The sequence below is a fragment of the Talpa europaea genome (assembly GCF_964194135.1).
Source record: "Talpa europaea genome assembly, chromosome: 13".
Lineage (NCBI taxonomy): Eukaryota > Metazoa > Chordata > Mammalia > Eulipotyphla > Talpidae > Talpa > Talpa europaea.
In genome coordinates, this window is record NC_140080.1 from 7,205,494 (window position 1) to 7,223,079 (window position 17,586).

At 39.4% G+C, this 17,586-nt stretch overlaps 2 protein-coding genes across 2 annotated transcripts in view; one reads left to right on the forward strand and one right to left on the reverse strand.

The window, feature by feature from the left end:
* The window catches only part of AP1AR (adaptor related protein complex 1 associated regulatory protein), a gene marked incomplete at both ends in the record, with an annotated part of 36,360 nt that extends 25,504 nt beyond the window's left edge, over positions 1–10,856 (forward strand). The window contains 6 exons of the mRNA XM_084251871.1: positions 1,121–1,217; positions 2,325–2,423; positions 4,699–4,757; positions 5,451–5,524; positions 6,582–6,710; positions 10,591–10,856. Coding sequence (XP_084107997.1) covers positions 1,121–1,217; positions 2,325–2,423; positions 4,699–4,757; positions 5,451–5,524; positions 6,582–6,710; positions 10,591–10,856 — 724 coding nt within the window. The remainder of the gene's footprint in view (positions 1–1,120; positions 1,218–2,324; positions 2,424–4,698; positions 4,758–5,450; positions 5,525–6,581; positions 6,711–10,590) is intronic.
* Positions 10,857–14,587: 3,731 nt separating this feature from the next.
* On the reverse strand, positions 14,588–15,145 carry TIFA (TRAF interacting protein with forkhead associated domain; the record flags this gene model as incomplete). Its single annotated transcript, XM_084252211.1, has 1 exon — positions 14,588–15,145. One exon carries the CDS (start codon positions 15,143–15,145, stop codon positions 14,588–14,590), a length of 558 nt encoding a protein of 185 aa, XP_084108337.1.
* Positions 15,146–17,586: the final 2,441 nt, after the last annotated feature.

A 17,586-nucleotide genomic window follows, 5' to 3' on the forward strand; every position in this document is an offset into this window, starting at 1 on the left:
TGATTGAAATGGATGGAGAGAGAGGGAGTAGTAGCTAGAGATAAGAACAAGTCAGATGAAGGTTTTTCCTGTTTTCTTTCTTTCTTTCTTTCGTTTTTTCCTGTCCATCCTTCACATGGAAGAGAGGTGAAAACAGACACACACACACACAAAAAAAGAATAGACTGAAAGTGAAGGAGAGATACAAATTGATGGAGCAGTGCCTCAGAAAATTCTCTGGAGTGGGCAGATGAATAAGAGTGTAAGTGTATCCCATAACCTTGGACATGTTTGGGAATGGCCCCTCTTCAGAGGACTGAGAAGAATCAAGAGAATAGACATGAGTGAGAGATGTGGCAAGAAGTTGAGAAGAGGATGCTCTGCCTTTCTCAGAGTGAGGCGAAACCTTTTGAGAGAAATTTTGAATGAGGAACTTCAGAGTACGTGGCGCTTGATTTTGACGTAGTTAGTGTGGGATGTGAGGTAGTGTGGGGTGCTCTTGAGTGTGGTTGCTGGATTTTCTCCAGCAGTTCTCAGCAGGGAAAGCTAATCATGGAAAAATGCGAGATCACAGACGGGGGGACCTGGGTGAAATACCACAGTGATAGGAGTGGGAGAAGGTGTCTGTGAGTCAGAAAGTAGTTCCAGAGCCCTCGTGTCACATTGGCTGTTAGAGAAGTGAGGTCAGGCGATGATTGTGCCAGAGAGGCAGCACGACATGGCCTGGATGGAAGGCCTGGGGTGGTCAGAGTGACGTAGCAGGACAGATGGGGTCCTGGTGTGAGTGAGGGCCGAGGTCAGGGTGTACAGTGCTGAAGCTTATAGCTTCTGATGGACGTTGGGGTCTGGTTACATATCTGAAACAGAGCCAGAGTGAAGACCGGTGGAGTTCACATTTCTTAAATCGTGGTTGTGGTACAAGAAATTCTCTAACAATGTGTCTATTTATTCAACTTTCTACCAAGTTTTAGCCCATGTGACAATGTACTTCCACTCTTAACAACTGGACCAGCATCAGATTGCATGAATACATTTTGACAGTGAAAATTTCAGTTTTTCACTTGTTTTATGTGTTTTTTTATTTTAATTCAGACATCAGAAGCCTCTTTTCATTTTTTTCCCCTTTCCTTTTTCTCTATAGGCCTCTTACGGAGGAAGAAATCATTGACCTAAGAGAGAGGCATTATGATTCCATTGCTGAAAAACAGAAACATCTGGATATGAAAATTCAAAAGGAGGTGGATCGTCTTTTATATCTGTTATTGTAAAGCTGCTAATGTAGAGGGGAAAGTTGTTTCCCTTACATTTATCATCAATTCTAGTATTAAATAATATGTTTTATAGGAACAGGCATTGACCTATATCTAGATATGTACATATGAAAATTATTAAGAAGTAAACAAGTTAGAACTAATTATAAGTAGTTCTGGTTTGGTTTAACTTACTAGAAATCATGTTGCCCCCCATAATGAAGTAAATACAATACATTTTTACAGAAACAATTTCTTAATTCTCAAGTAGGGACACCAGCAGGACCCATGCACCTTTGTGTTTAAAACCAACTTTAAAAATTTACCGTTTAACAAATAAATGGGTCTTTTCAAGGCTTTTGTTTGTCTTGCATTTATTTTTTTCTTAGTAACAAAAGGTGGTGCTTCAGACAGTCGTAAATATTTTATTTTAATGTACATGGGGAATTGGCCAGTAATTATAATAATCTGCAGTAGATTGCTAACGTTAGGCTAAAGAAAACCATTCTGTTGAAATTTGAGTTTTAAGTTTGCTTTGACATGTGGTATATCATCATGAAAGCAGTCTATATAACATTACGAATGGCAGGAACTTAAATTTGAAAGTAATTTTTGAACAGATTGCAAGTAATCAGATTCAGGAGATGTCTGCAACAGACATCAGAGACATGAATTTTGTGAAAGCTTATTTCACTTTGGCTGACAGCAGTGTGATGGGCCTTAGTGCGGAAGATTCTGGATTGAGGGCCAGAATGATCAAGCTAGTCAGGATGACAGTTGTGGGAGCATTGCTGAGAAAGAAGAGCTCTGCACGCTCCAAAGAGAGAAACATATTTATACACATTGGATGCTGCTACCTCATAACTCACCTTCTGAAGAATCCTGTAATATGTGGAGGTCATTTGAGTCCTTTTGTGAGAGGGAAAATCAAAATGAGAAATCATAAAAATTTCAATTCTCTTAGATGCTGTGTAGAGGTCAATTATTTTTTTAAATAATTTATTTTTTATTTGGTAAGTAGAAAATCATTTTCTCTTTAGAGCAGTCAGACAGGTTCTGATTTTTGTTAATCCTTATTGTTTTGTTCATGCACAGTTAGCCTTACAAGAAGAGAAGTTAAGACTAGAAGAAGAAGCTTTACACGCTGAACAGCGTAAAGCAGCCAGGGCAGCAAAGCAGCGAAAGCTCCTGGAGGTGAGGGGGAGACCCCAGCAGACATTAGGGCTTCTCTGCTCCTGATTTCCTCTGACAGATCTTTGTTGGGACTTTGCTTTCCCCCTAGAATTGAGGGCTTCTTGTTTAACCACAGGTGTATTTATCTATGTATTTAGGATTTTTAAAGGCAGATTAATTGGGTTTTAAGGGTTAGAAATAACATCAAATTATATGCTCCATGTGACAGTGCCAGTTAGCTTTAGATTAGCAGAAGCGAAGTCTTGTTTATCCCAAAGATTAAATTCAGTTTTCAAAAATCCAATATTCTTTTGGAAAAATAAATATACTCTGAGATGGAAGCAGTGCCAAATTTGCCTTTAAATATAACTTCGGGGCCTCCCCAGTGGCGCAGCAGTTGAGCACTGCGCTGCAAAGCTGTCCACAGCCTCTGCAGAGCCGGTTCAATTTCCCGCCGGCCAGGGAGAAACACACATGGCAGGACAGACCTTTCTTGCCTCGCCCGCTGCTCCCCTCAGCAGTGTCTTCGGTCCATCTACCTATTCTGCTCCCCGCTCTGTCTCTGGTGAATCCTCTCACCCTCCTGCACATCTGTATAAATAAATAAATAAATCTTTTTTTTTTTTTTAAAGGAACTTAAAATAAATAAATATAATTTCGACCGCAGTATTTACTGTGTTTTTCTGATTTTTTTCTTTTAGACATGTCCTTGAATTGTACTTTCTAGAATCAGGAAAACTGGATGACTTTGCCCTGTAGAGATACTGTATATCTTTCATCTTTATTCTTTTATCTTTGGGAGATTGGGAGCTTGAATATTGAGAAATCTTTAGCATATCCTCCGAAAAGTCGAAGAATATCTTGCCCTGCCATTACTAATACGGCATTATCATATCAGCTACTAATAACAGATATTTCTGGAGTCCTGGCTAAGTGTCAGGAACTGTTCTATGTAGTTTATGTGTTTTGCGTTATTTAATCCTCACAACAGTTATGCAAGAGAGGCCGTGTTTTTTTTAAGCCTCATTTTATAGATGAGGAACCCATGGGACGCTTATGATAAGTAACTTGCTTGACGTCCTGCACGTCATAAATGGCAGCATTGGAGTTCAAGTACAGCCATGCTGAGCCAGTGCCCTGCAGCCACACTTCACGTGCAAAACCTCACTACTGTGGCGTGAACGGAAGGTGTGCAAAGATCATGTCATGTGATAATCACTGTGACTTAGAGAAACCGAAAAACCACATCTGTCTTATTGCTGTGTGACTTCTATGTGACCCATGTCCTTTCTCCCTTCCTCTCTCTCTCCCTCCCTCTCTCTCTCTTCCTTCCTTTCTTCCTTCTTCCCTCCTCTCTCTATTCTTTTCTTGATGTTTCAGCAGATCAATTAAATTGTGCGAGGCAGTGCCTTTTTTCTAGTTCTTTTTTTTAAATGAATGCAAAGTATTATTATTTTTTCCAGTTCTAATAGTGAGTGTTTAAAAATTATCTCACCTTCTAAGAAATACTTCTACTAAGAAAGTTTTATAGTGACAATTTAAACAGCTTGTTTTACTGTAATAAATTCTCCTTTTAAAGAGTAAAAGTGATCCCTGTGCAGCCTCCATTTGCTTCTGATTTTCTCCAGGGTTCTCTGAATTTTTCCTTTCCTAAGTGGGTATAGGGTCACAAAGCCATTTATGGAGGTGACGCCCCAAACCTGGACTCAGAGAGATACATAGATGTATATCACCTGATGTTTGCAGTTGCCCTCTGAGTTTGGAGGTGAGGGCAGTGTCATAGCACCTGTAATTCAGGGTGTCAAGGATATATGGCTGGGGCCTGAGGAAGCCCCCCCTCTGACAGGTCTCCTGAGCTTGTATTTTTATTGTTACTACTACTTTTGAGTCAACTTAGTCAGGGTTCTTCTGAGTCCTTTGTTGCTACTTAGTTCAGCCACGTTAGAACTTTATAGAGTGTTTTAACAGTTTATTTCTTCTGATCCTTCTCATTACTGGATGTTCTTAGGTGTAATAAGAATACTGAAAACACCAATACACGTTTGTTTTAAACTTTTTTTTTTAATACCACCTGGAATATTCTGGCTACTTAAGGACTATGCACTGATAGATTGTAAGACTACCTACACATAAACAACTGAATGTAGAAGTAAACAGTGATGAATTTAAGAAAAAAGATTTCAATCAAATATCCTTTTTAGAAACTAGAAAAAAATATCTCTGGCACTGCATGAATATAATTTCAGAGATGTAATCTTCCAACAGAGTGATTTTATATTGCATTATGTTTCCAAAGCAAGAAAGACAGAGAGTCATGCAGCGATACCATCCTTCCAACAGTGGAGACTGTCACAGGTAAATAGTCAACGTACTTCTTCCTTTTGTGGTAAACAGTGTGTCTTTTCCAAGGAGAACGCAGATCACCTCTGGATGTTTGTGTGTCTATATTGATGTTTATGTGTTACAACAAAGGAAATTTCTCTTCAAGAGCATGGTTTGTTTTATTACTGAGAACATTGCGCTTAATGTTGGGAAGAGATCACCTCTTACGGAAGGTACTTTACTGCATTTTAAAAAGTGATCTTCTACATAGTGTGCAAAAAAAGCTCACTGAATCCCTTGGGTCAACTGTTTGCGCCTGAGTGGTTTGCATTTTCCATACCCCCTCTTTCCTTACAATAACGTTTTTGTGTGGTCAGGTTTTGAGGTACACATTTCAGTGTCCCCTTTGCACGAGTGTTTGCTAGTCATACAGATAGCTTTGTTCATGTTTGCCATTACTGCAGATTGTAAAGTTGGACTTCATGGTTAATACTTTGGAGATTCCCGGAGTCTTCCTATTTTTAGCTTATTGCTAACATTAGGAAAATTAAAACCTGTTTCACTGGGTTGTCTCTAACTGTTCAGTGGTGTTGGGTAGACTTTGGTTGTAGATCGATCCTGAGACCAGAGGCCATCACACATTTAAACCTGTATTATGCTGCATCAACCATGAATATATAAATAATTATTTTACTTTTTTTTTTTTTTTTTTTTTTTTTTTTACAGTTCAGGAGCAGAAGATGACTTTGAATCTTGTTTGAGAAATATAAAGTCACAGTATGAAGTTTTTCGAAGTAGTAGTAAGTCTTTTAAAATATTTTGTGTACATTTTAAGTTTATTTCATGCCACATAAAGCAGAAAATTGAAGGTTTTGGCACTGTTTCTATAGAACCCCCTGCCTTTTACAGTTGGGTGGCCCAGATGGATTCATTAACTAGCCCTTATACAATATTATCTTTCCTTTTTTTAGTAGAAATTGGAGCAAAGAAGGAATCACAGGGTTTTTTTTGTTTTTTTGTTTTTTTAAGATTTATTTTTATTTATACAAGAGTTGGGATACAGGCCAGAGTCACGATAGGGTGAGAGGACTCACCAGAGACAGAGTGGGGAGCAGTACAGGCAGACGGACTGAAGACACTGCTGAGGGGAGCAACGGGCAAGACAGGAGAGGTCTGCTGCACCATGTGGGATTCTCCCTGGCCGGCTGGGAATCAAACCTGCGCTGCGGAGGCTGTGGACAGCTTCACAGCGCTGCGCTCAACCCTCTGCGCCACCGGGGAGGCCCCAGTTTCTTTCTGCACATCTGGGGAGGGAGTCAAGTACTACTTTACCCATTTCTACTCTGATCCCTTCTTTTTTTCCTCCCAGAAATGGAAGGGGAAAGTGGGAGGAAGTTGTACAAAAGTATACTTATTTTGCATATTAAAAAGATGATGGATAAAAACGAAAGGTTTCTTCCTCTTAAGTGTCAAAAGTGAAAACATAGTAGTGGCTCCATTAGAACCAGAGATAACCTTTTATTTACTTTGTCATTTTTCTTTTTTTTTCCTTTTCCTTTGTATTTAGCTATTAAAAACATTAGCTAGGGTTCATTGTATTTGAAATGTTTGTCATTCATTTCAGTGTGCATGTCTACTATGCTTGCTAGCAAAAAAATACAAGGAACAAACCCTTCATACTACTCCTCGTAGAAACTTAACCAATGTAATGAGTTCAGTAATTGTTTCTTGTGATATTAAGAAGAGTAGTAAAAAAAAAAAAGAAGAGTAGTAATATTTGGAGAGAAACAATGATCACAAATAGTTGTGGCAAACGATGACAGATGAGCACATTTAATTGTGTTTTGTGTCTTCTAGGACTTTCATCAGATGCCACAGTTTTGACGCCAAATACAGAAAGCAGTTGTGATTTAATGACCAAAACTAAGTCAACTAGTGGAAATGAAGATAGCACATCCTTAGACCTAGAGTGGGAAGATGAAGAAGGTACTTTATTTCACAATTTTACCTGAAAAATTTAATCTGTGGTAATTTATAGAAATCTGCTTGGTGTTTTACTTTATTTAAACTGAATGCAGGGCCTTGAAAATTCAGAATGAAAACTTCTTAGACTCTGACTATATAAGTAGTTATCACTTATTGATAAATTGTTTAGAAAGTTGCTTAGTTTTTATTATTTCTTGAGATATTAAAAAATAGACGTTAATATCTCATTTTAAAGTGTTTGTCATCCTGTTTATACTATTACTCAGTACGAATAGTTCCTGCCCCCTTGTGGGCAGTCTGAAGCTAAAAATTAGTTAACTTTTGGTTCATTATAAATTAGCATCTTGTTAGGTTTTTTTGGTAGCACAAAAGCTGTAACACAGACATGAGTTAGAGTTTTAGTCGGTATGTCTTCGTGACTGTAGTACTTCATACATACTCTGCATCACATTTGTTGATCACAAAAAAGAAATTATGTAAACCTACTTGAAAGGATGATTTTTTTTTTAAAGATTTATTTATGCATACAAGAACTGGGGTGTAGACTGGAGGTGCGGGGTGGAGGTGTGTGTGAGAGGATTCACCAGAGAGACTGGGGAGCAGAACAGGCAGATCTACTGAAACACACTGCTGAGGGGAACAGGGGTCGGGGAAGGAGAGGTCTGCTGCACCATGGTGGTTGCTTCTTGGCCGACTGGGGATCGAACTTGTGCTGCAGTGGCTGGTGATAGAGCTTGAAAGCTCTGTTTTAAACCCGGGCGCCACGAGGGAGGCCCTGAAGGGTGATTATTAATAGTATACTCAGGATCCAAAAGTACCTGGCACACAATAGGCAATTAATAAATATTTAAACAAATATGCATGTTGTGAGGATTAAACAAAAAATTTTACAAAACACCCAGTACACAGCATAGCACATAGCAAGTACTCAACATTGTAGCTAAAATGTATTTTTTTAAATGCTTCGTTTTTTATTGAGATAACATTGATCCATAACACTGTATGATTTAGAAGTACAGATTCACATCTCTTTAGATGTATGTGACCACACAACACCCACCACCAAAGCACCAATAATCTTCCACCACCATCCATGGGACCCTCCTCCCGCTAGAATTTCCCACCTCCACCTCAGCTCTGTAGCCATACTTGTACGGTTTGTTTTGGTTTAGTTGCGCTGCTTACGTTTGTTTTCTTTCTTTTTCATTCCACATATGACTGAAATCATGCAGTATTTGTCTTCCTTCTACCTTTTAAAAATGTGTATTATTTGTAAAGGACATTTTACTGATTCAGGCCCAGGTTTTTGTTTTCATTTTAAGAATAGGTAATCCAAAAAGAGAGAACCAATTACAGAATGTAAAACTTTAAGAAGAATAATAAGCATTGATCTCAGAATCTTGAGAGAGTAGACCTTAGCTTCTAGCTACCTACTTGTTTTATTAATAAACAGATATACAGGAGACTTGAATTACTTTACCAAAGACTTTACCTTACTTAAGTCTTCTCCAGCTAAACACTGTTTCTCCAGTACTGTACATGTATCACGGTGTATTTGATCCAGTCAGCAAATTTTAAATTTATTTTTATTTTGAAAACTTGTTCGATTTGATCTGAGGGCCTTTCGGGCCTTTTCATTCTGCTTCTGTCATCCACACTGTATGCTCTAGGTTTGGAGATAACCTGACTTGCATGACTTGTGAGGTCATTATTCAAGATGAGACTAGAGTAGGTGGAGGCCAGAACCCACAAGAAAAACCTGTTTGTAGGTTGATGGAGAGTCCAGATTCCTTTAGACCAAGTGCTCATCTATCAAATATAAAGCCACAACATTGTTTTAGCATCTAGCTCATTCTTACCTTGTCTGTTGGGATAACTTGTTTTACTGGGTTGAGTCTGTGATTTTTTTTTGTGAGTGAAAGACAACAGTGAAACAGATAAATGTTCCTTTACTACTGTGGGATCTGATTCATTATGGTCAGAAAATAAAACTGTTGGTTCCATCTAGGGGTATTCTCTTATAATCTTTTCCAGTCCTAGGTTTAATTCTCTTACCATGTGGATTCTGTACTTACACCTTCAAATTTATTTTCTGTCCTCCCTCCCTCCTTTCTGTCAAGAAAACTATATTGTTTTCTTCCACGGTTTTTGACATTTTCTAACAAGGAATCCCCTGATTTATTTATTTATTTTAAAGATTTTATTTATTTATGCAAGAGCTGGGGTACAAGCCAGAGGCTCGGGAGGATGAAAGGATTCACCAGAGACAGAGCAGGGAGCAGAACAGGCAGGTGGACTGGAAGCACTGCTGAGGGGAGCAGTGGGCGAGACAGGAGAGGTCTGCCACACCGTGTGGGAATCTCCCTGGCCGACCCGGGAATGAACCCGCGCTGCAGAGGCTGCGGGTTCACAGCGCTGTGCTCAACCCGCTGCGCTACTGGGAAACCCGGAATCCCCTGATTTAAAAAAAAATGAAAAGGGCATAATGCTATAAGTGCCATCTGCAAAACTTCAACATCATCTTTAACACTAAGTGCTACAGTTTTGTTGATGCTGTTTACCTAATAATTTAAATAATGGATGCTCTTATCAGGTTGAAATTTTGAATAAATGAATTAAAATCATTATAATGAGATAGTTGAAAAAAAAGATTGTTGACATTTTCACTTTACTGACCAATTTCTAATTATTCAAAAATAGATCTAGAATAGTTCTAGAGGGCCTCCCTGGTGGCGCAAGGGGTTAAGCACTGCACTGTGAAGCAATCCACAGCCTGTGCAGCATGAGTTTGATCTCCAGCCGGCCAGGGAGCAACCCACATGGCACAGCAGACCTCTCTTGTCTCGCCCGCTGCTCCCCTCAGCAGTCTACCTGTTCTGCATCCCGCTCTGTGTCTGGTGAATCCTCTCACCCACTGCATCTCTGGCCTGTACCCCAGCTCTTGTATGCACAAATAAATAAATCTTTTTTAAAAAATAGAATAGTTCTAGAAATCTCTGCTCTGTTGTGGTGCAGGCAGAGAGAAAACTTTGGAGTCAGACTGAATAGATTCAGATTTTTTTAAGATTTATTTATTTATGCAAGAACTGGGGTACAGGCCAGAAGTGCGGGAGGGTGAGAGGATTCACCAGAGACAGATCGGGGAGCAGAACAGGCAGACGGACCAAAGATACTGCTGAGAGGAGCTGTGGGCAAGGCAGGAGAGGTCTGCCGCGCCATGTGGGTATCTCCCTGGCCGGCCGGGGATAGAACCCTTGCTGCAGAGGCTGTGGACAGCTTCACAGCACTGTGCTCAACCCGCTGCGCCACTGGAGAGGCCCAGATTCATATTCTTGCTCTGCCTCTTCTTGAGCTGTGTGACCCTGGGCAGATCATCCCCTCCTGCCCCTTACATAGTTGAGCTCTGTAAGAGGGATTGATGATAGTGTTGTGTGGAAGGGTACAGTTGTTGAGGGGTAAATCTCTATATGTGAAGGGCAGACAACATTAACTGGGATGTAGTAAGTGCTGGAAAAGTATATGTTATCATTAGTTATTATCTGAGAAATGAAACTGTTCCCTTGTTGGGTAGGCTTTGGCAGACACACTTGTTCATATAAGACTTAATAGCATTGAAGTCCTGCGTCTGTTCTGATTGTTTGTGACACTTAAGAAATTTCACCTCCTGAGATGATCATTGTTGCATCAAAACTTCCTTTTTGTATGTAGTAATGTTTTTATCTAGGTACACTCCAGGATTAGATCCCAGAAATTTAAGTAGGACTCCATAGCCCTGAAGTTGTTAATTCACAAATAAAGTCTAAGGTTCTAAACTGTGAAGTGTTTTAATATAGATTTTTAATAATCCCTGAGATTTCTAATAACTCTGCCTCGATTGTAGGAATGAATCGAATGCTTCCAATGAGAGAACGCTCCAAAACAGAGGAAGACATTCTTCGGGCAGCACTGAAGTATAGCAGCAGGAAGACCGGAAGTAATCCTACATCAGCTTCTGATGACTCCAACGGACTGGAGTGGGAGAATGATTTTGTTAGTGCCGAAATGGATGATAACGGCAATTCTGAGTATTCTGGATTTGTAAATCCTGTATTAGAACTGTCTGATGCTGGCACAAAGCCATCTGATGCAGATCCACAGAAACGATAGGGTAGACTTGTGTGACCCTACTTACCGGTTATGACCAAAAGTTAAAAGCCAACTAGAATGTATAAATGGTTGTGCTGAGACTTTGGAAAAGAGGGAGGTAAGAAACTGTTGTAAGTGCTTTTTAAAAAGCAGTGGGAACGGAAGGGTATATCAGATGGCTTCAGAATTAAGTGCAATTTCATCATCTGCCTTCTGTTTTCCAAAAAACATTTTAATGATCCTGTCATGTTGTCGATTAAATTTACTTTAACTCTTTATAGCATTCCTGTTTATCATTTGTAGCATTTCCCTTTTTAGACATTTTATTAATTTCACTTCAAATGCTTTCTTAATCCTATTTCAGTAGCTAACAATGAAAATATTAAGACACTTTTGGTTAATTCTCAGCAGACGTGAAGGGAGCATTAGGAGGGACTACAATATTGTTTCAAAACAGTGTTCCCTTTTCCAACATTATTTCTGTGACTTATTTAATTTTTTTACCTAATAGTAAGCACAGTTAATTTGAGGACTCACAAAATGCTGAAGTATCAGTTTCTTTCTAGACATGTTGCATAGCCCAGTATAATTATGTTGGTCAATCTGAACAAAGGGTACGATATGATAAAATAAGCTCTGAGCTTGGAAACAAAGTTGGTAATCAAAAGTAATATTTAAGAAAATATATATATACACTTAGGTTTTTCACTTCCTTTTACATGACACTATAAAGGAATATTGACACTAATTGCTATATCAGATCTCTAGATGTCTTCTTTAATTCTGTATTTCCAGTAAATGGACTTAGAAAGACTTTACACAGAACGTATTCTCTGTGCATGACTATTAAGGAAGGAAAACTTGAAAAGCTTTAATACGGGTATTTCAAAGTAAATAAGTCCTTTCTGGTTTGAAAGGATTCATTGATTTTATTAAGCTTTCCTTTGCCTTGTAATACAAGGTGCTTTAATGGGATGAAACTAAGTCTGTCAATATGTATAATTACATTTTGTGATATACAGTTAACCCTTCTTTTCTCTCAAGTTTATGTATCAATTTAAAAAGCCAAGGACATAAGATAGTCCCTAATTGCTTATCTTGATTTTGCTGAGGATCGAGTATGATTTTGGTAAGCAAAAATTTTCAGTTTTTCCTTAGTGGTTTTGTTTTTCTTGCAACAATGACAGTGCATGTTCTCAAAAATATAGGAAGGTCCATATATATAAATATATAAATAGTAACTTCAAGTTCTTGCTGTAGTTAAAAAAAATCATGTGGCCCTTTCCAATATTTGAACTGCTAGGCAATGACATTTATAGTTTCCTTTTTTATCTCATAGAAATAAATATATGACACTTCAAATGTGTAAATATATTAGGTCATGCTATTTATGTCTGTCTTAACATAATTATACATTGTAGCTGTGTCCCTGGAAATATTTTCAAGGTAATCTATATTCACACTGCCTGTGTTATGCTTTTTAAAGTTTGTATACATCAGATGTATATTTTTGGTTTGGCATTAGCTACTATTGTAATTTTTCTTGGCATTTTGTTCATAAAGAATTTTTTGAAGGAATGGTAACTTCTCAAGGATTGTGAATAAACACATTTTTACATTTAAATATAGTGACTTCTTACTCTTTACTCCATAAACATACAATTCTGACTTACAAATTATTTTATTAAATCTGCTGTGAAGACAAAACAGAGTAGCAAATGAGTAAAGCAGCTAAAACTAAACTTGACAGTATTTGCAATGTAAATGCCATCCAATACTTTGTTTGGGTTCAATAACAGTGATACCTGATTTCCTTCATATTTAAACTTTGTAACTTAGCAACTCATCCATCATTCTCAAAGTCAAGAAATAGCAATCAGGTAACAAAATCTTTTACAATGGTCAGAATGCAACGGGGTGCACACATGAAAGTGTATACACTTTACTCATCAGTCTTTACCATGAGACTGTTCCAGGAGCAAGTCCAACAAGTTGTAAACCTACATCAGACAGGAAGCTACAATCCCACAAAAAGAGGATATAATAAAGAAATTTCATTGGTAGTTGTAAGAAAGACAGATGCCCTCAGGTCACAGGAACATACTAGTTTTCTGTAATAAATTTGTACAGTTGAGTGGTTTGCAACAACACAAATTTATCATGAAGTTCTATAGGTTACAAGTTCAAGGCAGCGCTCACCGAATTCGGAGTGTCGATGTGGCTGCGTTCCTTTCTGGAGATTTCCCTGTCCAGCTTAAAGATGTCCCCCACATCCTTGGCTCAGGGACCCTCCATCTTCAGAGCCACCAGCAGCTGGTGGAATCCTCACACTGCATGCTGCGGGCATCCTGTTCTGCCTCTTCTACTTTTTGAGGACCACTATGATTCACTGGGTCACCCAGATCATCTCTATTAGAAGGCCAACTGATTAGCTGCCTTACTTTCATTCTACAGCTTTCTCCTTTGCCTTAAAATAGCAGTCACAGGTTCTGGAGATTAGCACGTGGACATCTTTTGGTGGGCCATGACTCCACCAGCGAGGAAGCAGGAGAAAAAAAGAAATGGACATAAGAAGTGAGACGATCTTTCCAGCATTTTCATAAGCACAAGTACTATATCCCGGAAGTCCTAGGTGGAGGGAGTGAAGACACAGATGTTGGTGCCACATATTACAGTCCAGGAGGTAAGCCTGGACTGATGGCCTGAATCAAAAACAAAGGTTTAGTAATGTCTTAAAAGAGGTGCCAGAATTTACAAAATATAGTGTAGAAAAGCTGTTAAACTGCATATTTTTTTTAAAAATGGACTTTTTAATGCAGGAAAAAATTGAGCAAAACTGTTTATCATTATTACTTAACACTCAGTAATTACCCGGTTAAAGTGAGCTGCATGTAAGTCTTAAATGAGGGCAACAGTTTGGGACATAAAAATTGCCTTAAAAGTATTTAAGCATTTATTGTAAATGTTTAATGGTACAATGCAGTCTAAGACAGGTCTTCAGAGAGCATTTCAAAGAAAATGGAAAAGAATTAAACTTTGACTTTATACCTGGACGCTATGAAAAATCTGAATTCTTGGAATTAAAATTTGTGACATACATTTAAAAAAATTATTTTTTTAATAAAAATGAAAAACAACTTGAAGCTCAACACAGTGTTTCTTTAAAATATTGGCTTTAGATGCTGGATATATACCAGGAGAACTGTGCTCTCGGGAATAAACATTCCATTACTATAGAAAGAAATCACAGAAAATCAGGGTACTACTTCTCAAGTAAGTTTTCCCATATTAAGACCGCACAATGCACACACACTACTCCAAAACAGGTCACACTGTGCCCTAATACTCTCGTACTACAAGCTTAACAGCTACGGGCACACTGACAATACACCTGTGACCTTGACCCTGAAAACAAATGGCTGCTGTGAAATGACATGACCAGGTCAGAGATGGTCCCTGACGAAAACAGGATTAGAACCACGCATAAAAAGAAAATAACACTCTGACAACTATTAGTTTACCACAGAGGAGGTCTTTTGTGCATTAACCCTCATACATGTACACAAAATAGCTTTTTATACCTCTATGGATGCAACAGGTGACTAAGGCTGGCCCCACTTACAGACTTCAAAATGGTAATACCAGGTCCAGATCTGACAATACAACCAATGCTGAGAAACTTCAGCAGAGGCGTGTCTATAAAGTATCTGCAGAGAACTTCATCCTTCATTATTCTCTTTAGTCCTCTGGGTTCAGAATTCATTTTCATCTATTTCTGTAGGAGAAGTGGTTTGGGTGGAACAGGATGAATAACTACCATACTCAGGCACGGGCATCTGTGGTGGCCAGTCGTTTTCTTGAGAGAGTGACCTTGGCGACAAAATAAATTGAGTCTCAAAAAATTCCAACGATTCCCCATCTTCCTTCTCTATCAGGAACTGGTACTCGCCAAATCTGACCATGCACCTGTACGGCAGGTCCATCTTATTGAGGTAGCCCAGCTCCTTATTGTCCACGATCAGACTGGTCTTCTTGCTCATGTTTTTAATTTCAAAAGAGAGAACTGAGCTGTCAAACTTTTTAAAAAGCTGCAGAGAGAACTGAACTCGGGAAACCTGCTTGTCCTGAAAGGTATAATGACAGATGTTGGAATTTCGGCCAAATTTCACCACTTCACTGGAGGGAAGCTTCTCTCGGTTATAAAATCTTATTGATTGGAATATTCCACTCTTCTGCTGGCCAGGATGGTAAACTGTCATCTGAAGACAAGTTACAGTTTCTTCTGTGTCGGCGTCTTCGAAATAGGACATTGTGTGCAACTGTCTCTGATCCGCCTGCAACAATCAAAGCAACCTGTGAATTCACCCCCATACCTCAGCACTGAGATTGCATTTTCAGAACCTTCTGATAGGTGACTTGTTTAGACTTACTGAAAGCAACACATAAAGAGAATACTTTCCCTTAAGCAGTAGATACATGAAATTCTAAGCTAAGACCTGTGAGAACTAGAATTTCACCTTTGTTGTTTAATTTTCATTTCTAATTTGACTCTAAGGTCATACCTATAATATGGGCAATAATAACAAGATATTGTTAATAAAGGGATTTGGAGGGAGGGGAGCATAAAGAAACCTCAGATCCTTTCTCATTTAAAAAGTGATTTGGGTCCAGACAAAATATGACAACTGTACTTTAAATAGAAAATCAGGGCCTTCCTGTGGTGGAAGGGGTTAAGTCTCAGCACTGTGAAGCTATCCCCAGCCAGGGAGCTGACCCACATGGCACAGCAGACCTCTCCTGTCTCGCCCACTGCTCCCCTCAGCAGTGTATTTCAGTCACTCTGCCTGTTCTGCTCCCTACTCCGTCTCTGGTGAATCCTCTCACCCCAACACCTATGGCCTGCACCCCCGCTCTTGTATGCATAAATAAATAAATCTTTAAATAAAAAAAAAAAAGAAAATCAAGAATAGTCTCTTTGGTTTGAATGGCCTCAGGGAATATATACACAAAGAAAACCTACAGTTTATTAACTACATTAGAAATAGATCTTGAGTTGGGAAACCTGATTAACGAAATAATAAAAGTTAAAAGCAAATAAATGCAACATCTAAGTGTTGTTGATATAAGATCCTCACTTAGACTGTGAGTAGAAAGTTTAAAATAGTAAATGCTATTACTATTTTATAATTTTTAAAAAGATTTCTTTTTATTTATGTATATAAGAACTGAGGTGTAGGCCAAAGGTGGGGGGCGGGGGCAGGGAGAGCATTCACCAGAAACAGATCGGGGAACAAAACAGGCAGATTGACTGAAGTACACTGCTGAGGGGAGCAGTGCGTGAGAGAGGAGAGGTCTGCTTCGCCATGTGGGTCACCTCCCTGGCTGGGGATCAACTCAGGCCATAGCAGTGATAGTGCTGAGACTTAACCCATCAGCCACCAGGAGGCCCTATTTTATAATATTTAAAGTTGAACATTAGATACAGTTTAAAAAGTCTGTAAGGGCCTCCCCGGTGGTGCAGCGGTTGAGCGCTGGGTTGCAAAGCTGCCCGCAGCCTCAGCAGAGCAGGTTCAATCCCCAGCCGCTGGGCGAGGGTCCCACATGGCGCACAGATCTCTCCTGCTGCCCACTGCTCCCCTCAGCAGTGTACTTCGTCAGTCTGCCTGTTCTGCTCCCCGCTCTGGCTCTGGTGAATTCTCTCACCCTTCCACGCTTCTGGCTGTATCCAGTGCTTGTAAAAATAAATAAAATCTAAAAAAAACAAAGTTAGATTTAAAAAAATAAATAAATAAAAAGTCTGTAAGAGGTAGTTCTAAATACAGTCTGTACTGTGAGGATTATTTATTTTTGTCAGTGGTTCCTGATGACTGGATAAGCAGTCATTAGCCACAAAGCGCACAGCCTAACTGCCATTAACCACATTCCTCTCCAGGCCCTGGCCCTGCGGTGCCCTCCACCTCCACATCAGTAGGGTAAAGGAGCATAGCAAGACAGGAGAATGTGTGGCTAACATTTTTGAGAGGTTATTTTCATACAGAACTGACCTTTAAGAACTAATTTCAAGGGATTAAGTCTCAGCACTATGAAGCAATCTGTAGCCACTGCAGCACGAGTTCGATCCCCAGCCAGGGAGCTACCCACATGGCTCAGCAGACCTCTCCTGACTCGCCCGCTGCTCCCCTCAGCAGTGGATTTCAGTAGATCTGCCTGTTCTGCTCCCCACTCTGTCTCTGGTGAATCCTCTCACCCCTCTCCCCTCCCACACACCTCTGGCCTACAGCAGTTCTTGTATGCATAAATAAATAAAAATAAATCTTTAAAAAAAAGGACCAAAAAAAAAAAAGAGTGAGAGTCTGCTGTAACAGGAGCCATGCCTCAGACACAAGGCTCTCCTTCCAGCTGATTCCTGGACTTGGGACAAGGACAGTTTCCAAAGGAGAAGTGGATCAAAAAAACCACAGTATATCTGGATATAGTCTTTTGGTAATAACCAAAATATATTCTGTGTTCTTTATACAGTCATCAGCTTAGAATTCAGTCTTTTGAGAAAATCCACCAACAAGAAAAGTTTGTCCCAAACAGGATCCACGTGTAATACTAGGGTAGACACAGTCCCCACTGCAAGGGCCACATTCTGGTTTGTGAATCAGGGCGTTCTTGGTGTGAGTCAATCAATCCTCAATTAGCCACGCCTACGGAGATGGCTATGTTACTGTCAAATACGTGCTGGCCCTCCTCACAGGTCTACACC